General features: G+C 31.7%; 1 protein-coding gene across 1 annotated transcript; it reads left to right on the top strand.

Annotated features, from left to right (window-relative positions):
* Window positions 1-2,625: 2,625 nt before the first annotated feature.
* Window positions 2,626-3,762, top strand: LOC133194748 (FMRFamide receptor-like). Its single transcript, XM_061330654.1, has one exon. The coding sequence runs from the start codon at window positions 2,626-2,628 to the stop codon at window positions 3,760-3,762; it is 1,137 nt and encodes a 378-aa protein (XP_061186638.1).
* Window positions 3,763-4,656: the final 894 nt, after the last annotated feature.

Here is a 4,656-nt window from a genome sequence, read left to right as displayed (position 1 = left end):
ATCTCTTTATCACAGGTACTTGGGTAATCTGCAAATTCTTTATAGTTAAATTACTAAAATATAATTAAATATTGAATTTTGTCTAATGTTTGTAATTACGCCGTGTTGAAGGCTAAATCGTATACTAAGTGCTTTATACTTCTTTATAAGCTTAAAATTTGATATTTTATGCATTGCTTCAAGCGTTATATACAACTCGGAGAAAAGGATACTTATATATATATATATATATATATATATATATATATATATATATATATATATATATATATATATATATATATATATATATATATATATATAAATCCAGTGAAGAGTCCGTCGAATAAAAAGTTTACTTTAGAAGCACGGCTGCAAAAGCACTGAAAATACTTTAAATTTGTACATTTTTTATTTAAAGATATTGAAATTCTCAACATCGCATTTTAAGTGTACAAATAGTCTAACAATTTTGTATTTCATTGCTTTTTAAAATCACAGAGAACGAAAAAAAAAGTCTATGCACGTCTATTTTAACCAAAAGAAGGAGATGCTTATAGGAAATTGTTATTTTTTATTCAGGTTGTTTCTACATGACATCCTTGTGAAATGCAAACTTATTTTTTACCCCTAATTTTGTTTTCACATCGAATGGTTCTCTTTTTTCACAAAGAAAGTCAAAAATGTCGAACAGGCTGATGAAATTTCCTGCACCAGATCGTGCTGTTGTTATAACAACGAATTATTACAAGTAACGTAGGATGATTATTGACACATTCAGAAATCATGCCTGCAGTGCACTTTCTACTGTCATTCATCTTCTTTATTTGCAAACTACTTTGTTTATGAATTTCAATTTCTGTTATTATCAATATTTCTTTCCTATCCTGAAAGGTTATTTTTAAGACTAACAAAAAAAAAATAATTTTAACAAAGATTAGTGAATATAATCGATCTCTTGTAGAGTTATAAATTCTATAATGTAAAATATGGATTAAGGGCAGATATCCCATTTAAGTGTTCCTCTCAAATTGTCGTTCTTGTTCTAGGCAACAGTCAAATCCTTCAATACTAATAAGACGTATAGACCGGAAACTTGTGTAGTTGAGCAAAATTTAAACAGGTCAGAGACTATATGGCATTGTAATTCGCGCATTTTGTCTATATAAAATCTTTTTTGAGGTGTTGAATTAGTGAACAAGGGATTACACCGGAGGCGCCAGAATATTACTCAAGCAATAATACTTAAGCGTTTAGCATTGACAATGAAACTATAAATTCACCTTTACAACTGACTGACATTCAGTACATTCTCATGAACATCTCTTTTAATATTCTGTTTATTAAAATTGATTTCCTTTCAAATTTCCGTTCGAGATGTTATTAAGAAACCTATTAAAACCCTTCTCTTTGTATATTTTTCTTCCAAAGAAGTTCCGTTTGAGGAGAAAAATCAAGTACACGTATTTGAGCAAGACGCAGATCAATTGTTGCAGAAAAAGAATTAACATTTAGCCTTGCATGTGTCGATTATCAAAAATGTAAAAAATGATTGACTTTAACAATCATTTACTAAATATTTCGTGACTTATGCAATGATTATATTTTACCTACAATATACAATGTGCATGGCAACAAAATCTTAAATGCACGTTTTATGTCTGAAGGGATTGTGCTTAGATTATTGCAACTGGATTTTTTTTCTGTTCAGATTTATTAGGATTACAGTGAAATTAGGTTCTTCGTAAAGATTGTTCTAATCGGTAAGGACTCTTTGGTATGCTTCTTTGCATTGCTTTAATTAGTTTTTCTTGTTTGTTTTTTGTTTCTTAAAGCGTTGGTTAAGCCAAAATTAACGAAGTGAAATTATTTTCTAATCTGGTTATCATTATATTAAATAATATAGTAAAAAAAATAAATAGATTAGTCCCGCTCCCTAGATTCGAATCTGTGAATCATTTTCCGCTCATTTTACGTCCACGTTAAAATGAATGAAATATATCCGTATTAATTCTTAGTCCTGTCTCTTTTCTCAATTTTTCAGTTGTGTCAGCAAGGTGTGGCTATCATAATGAAAATGTAACTGCTTCATTGCCCTTTTTTTGAACTGAATAAGAGACTGACGTGGGTCTCATCTACGTCATCCGTAAACAAATAACTCATTTCAACGAATTGATATATGTGGTGTTGATGCTTTTTCAGTTAAAAAGGTTTGTTCAATTTAATAATTCCTTAAGGCAATCAAATAACTAATATTGTTTTATTACTTTTCAAAAAGATACCTCACAGTGCATATCTGTTAAACATTTTTATATGTTTTGAAATTATAACTCTTACATGTTATGCTTCTTATGATGTACCTATTTATTCTTTCCAAATAAAGCTATTTTGCATACTTGGCTTGAGAATATCTAAAATTATTATTGTCATTGTATTTTATGCCATTTTTACTTTGCAATTTATGTATTAAGACTCGTCAATTCCCCATGAAGATGTAACAAGTCAAGCCTTTTATAAAATAACAAGGTTGTCTTACCTTAATTTACTCATTCTGTAAATATTATATTAAGTATATCGAATAAGTATAAGACTATTCATTGCAAGGTTCACATGTATCATAACTCTATATTATTGTTCTTCTTACAGATGGATACGACTGGCATATATCCAATTAATATATCAGCTCAGTTTCAAACAAGATATGCTTACTCGGACAACAACTACATGGATAATGCATCTCTCTCAAAAACAGAGGAAGAAGAGGGTGTTAATGGAATGGAAATTTATAATCTTGCTAAAAGTATAAGAAATGTGTGTATCCCGATAATTGTTTTCGTTGGAGTTTTCGGAAATTTCGTGTCCATGTCAGTTTTTGCCTCCAACTACCTTCGACGATCCTCTTCCTCTACGTTTTTGGTGGCTCTGGCGTTAACTGATAACGTTTTCTTGATTTGTCTGCTCCTCACTTGGCTTGATGGCTCTGTTGACAATATCCTGACGTCAGTAAGAATCTGTCAGGTTATCTCCTATTTGACCTATGTTTCCAGTTTCCTGTCTGTTTGGTTTGTAGTCGGATTTACGTCTGAGCGATACATTGCCATTTGTCATCCTTTAAGATCAAAGCTCTTTTGTACGCATGTGCGAGAAAGGATAGCCGTGCTCATTTTCTTAATATTTTCTATAGTCCTGTACAATTTTGCCTCTTGGACTACGGATGTGTATACTTCCAAGAAATTCATAAGATGCACGTACAAAATAAAATTCATCAAATTTCTCAACATAATCACGTGGTTAGACACCGTTGTCACAATGATGATTCCGTTTACTTTGATATTTTACATGAATATGCGGGTTGCCTGTACAGCTGCCAAATTTCAAGAAAAAAGGAAGGCCTGTTTGTTACCAAGAGATGCCAAACACGTCAAACATAGAGCGCTTCGATCAAAACAACAGATGCGAGTTACACGAACATTACTTCTGGTATCTACAACATTTTTGGTTCTGAACTTGCCAAGCCATGTTTTCAAGCTTTCCACCCTCATTTCTGCTTTCCTTAACCCCTCCAACACTTACAATATTAGCATGGCGCAGTACCTTATACAAGAAATTTCGCAATTGCTTTATTATACAAGTTTTAGCATGAATTTCTTTTTGTATGCCCTATATGGAAAACATTTTCAGCGATCTCTAAGCTTTATGTACGAGTCTTTGAGACTGCAGTTGGGCTGTAGTGACAGAATGGGATATATAGAAAGAACGAGCACACTAAGAAGCTGGACTTGATTTGATGACCAGTTCAAGTATCATTCTTCGATTCTGTGATTGATATCTATTTTTCCCCGTTTTTTGTTAATTCTGGAATAAAATATTGATTTTGGAAATACTAAATGGAGAGACAAATTAATTCAGATGGAAAGGAACCAGTATAAATGCGTACATCACTACACGGATTTTATCAGATTGTTGGCAAAGAAAGATTTTATTTTCGAAAGACCCTGAATTCCACATTCGTAACATTTCATTGTTGTGAATCCATTTTGAACAAGCAGATGGCGCATACTAGATGACCATGCTTTAAATGTCGCATAAAACTTTGTTTTTACGTCTTTTCATATCTTATTGTATGTTTATATAATAAAAGATTTCTCGTTCACGATATATTTTGATTCTAAATTCAGTTATAGCTATCAAGGTCTCCAAATTACATTTCAAATTTTGTAAAAATCAGAATAACAATAATTTTGGCCATGGAAAAAACACTTGTTAGGGAAATAATTTTTGTATGAGAATATACGCAAGGGCTATTTCACACTTTTCTTTCCATCATTTGTTGGATCAGAAGCATTGAAAAGTATGCTGTAATATGTTTTACCAGATACATAAATAAAACGATGAAAGTACCATAATTTGGCAATGACATAACTCAGATAACATTAAATGCTGCTAAAAATTATTAAATTACAACCAAGACTAACTGGTCTTCTCTTAGATATCTCTTGACTCTAGTTAACGATGATTGCTGCAAAGGAGTTAGGCCTACTCGGCACACCTCAGCCCATTTGTACCTAATCTCAACACACATCACCCTATTTGTACCTAATTTAACATCGGTTGTATGATTTAATGAGAAATCTTTAGAATAAATACTCTGTGTAACGTGTTAACAGCGTGTTGACC

Source organism: Saccostrea echinata, unplaced genomic scaffold, assembly GCF_033153115.1.
Source record: "Saccostrea echinata isolate AGI-Se365-2 ecotype Australia unplaced genomic scaffold, CSIRO_AGI_Sech_v1 ptg000029l, whole genome shotgun sequence".
NCBI lineage: Eukaryota > Metazoa > Mollusca > Bivalvia > Ostreida > Ostreidae > Saccostrea > Saccostrea echinata.
Note: the sequence above shows the minus strand (reverse complement) of the source record. Positions and strands in the feature narration are given on the sequence as shown.

Excerpts from the sequence above, each read along its gene's own strand:
- LOC133194748 (XM_061330654.1), top strand. The coding sequence starts at position 2,626 with ATGGATACGACTGGCATATATCCAATTAATATATCAGCTCAGTTTCAA.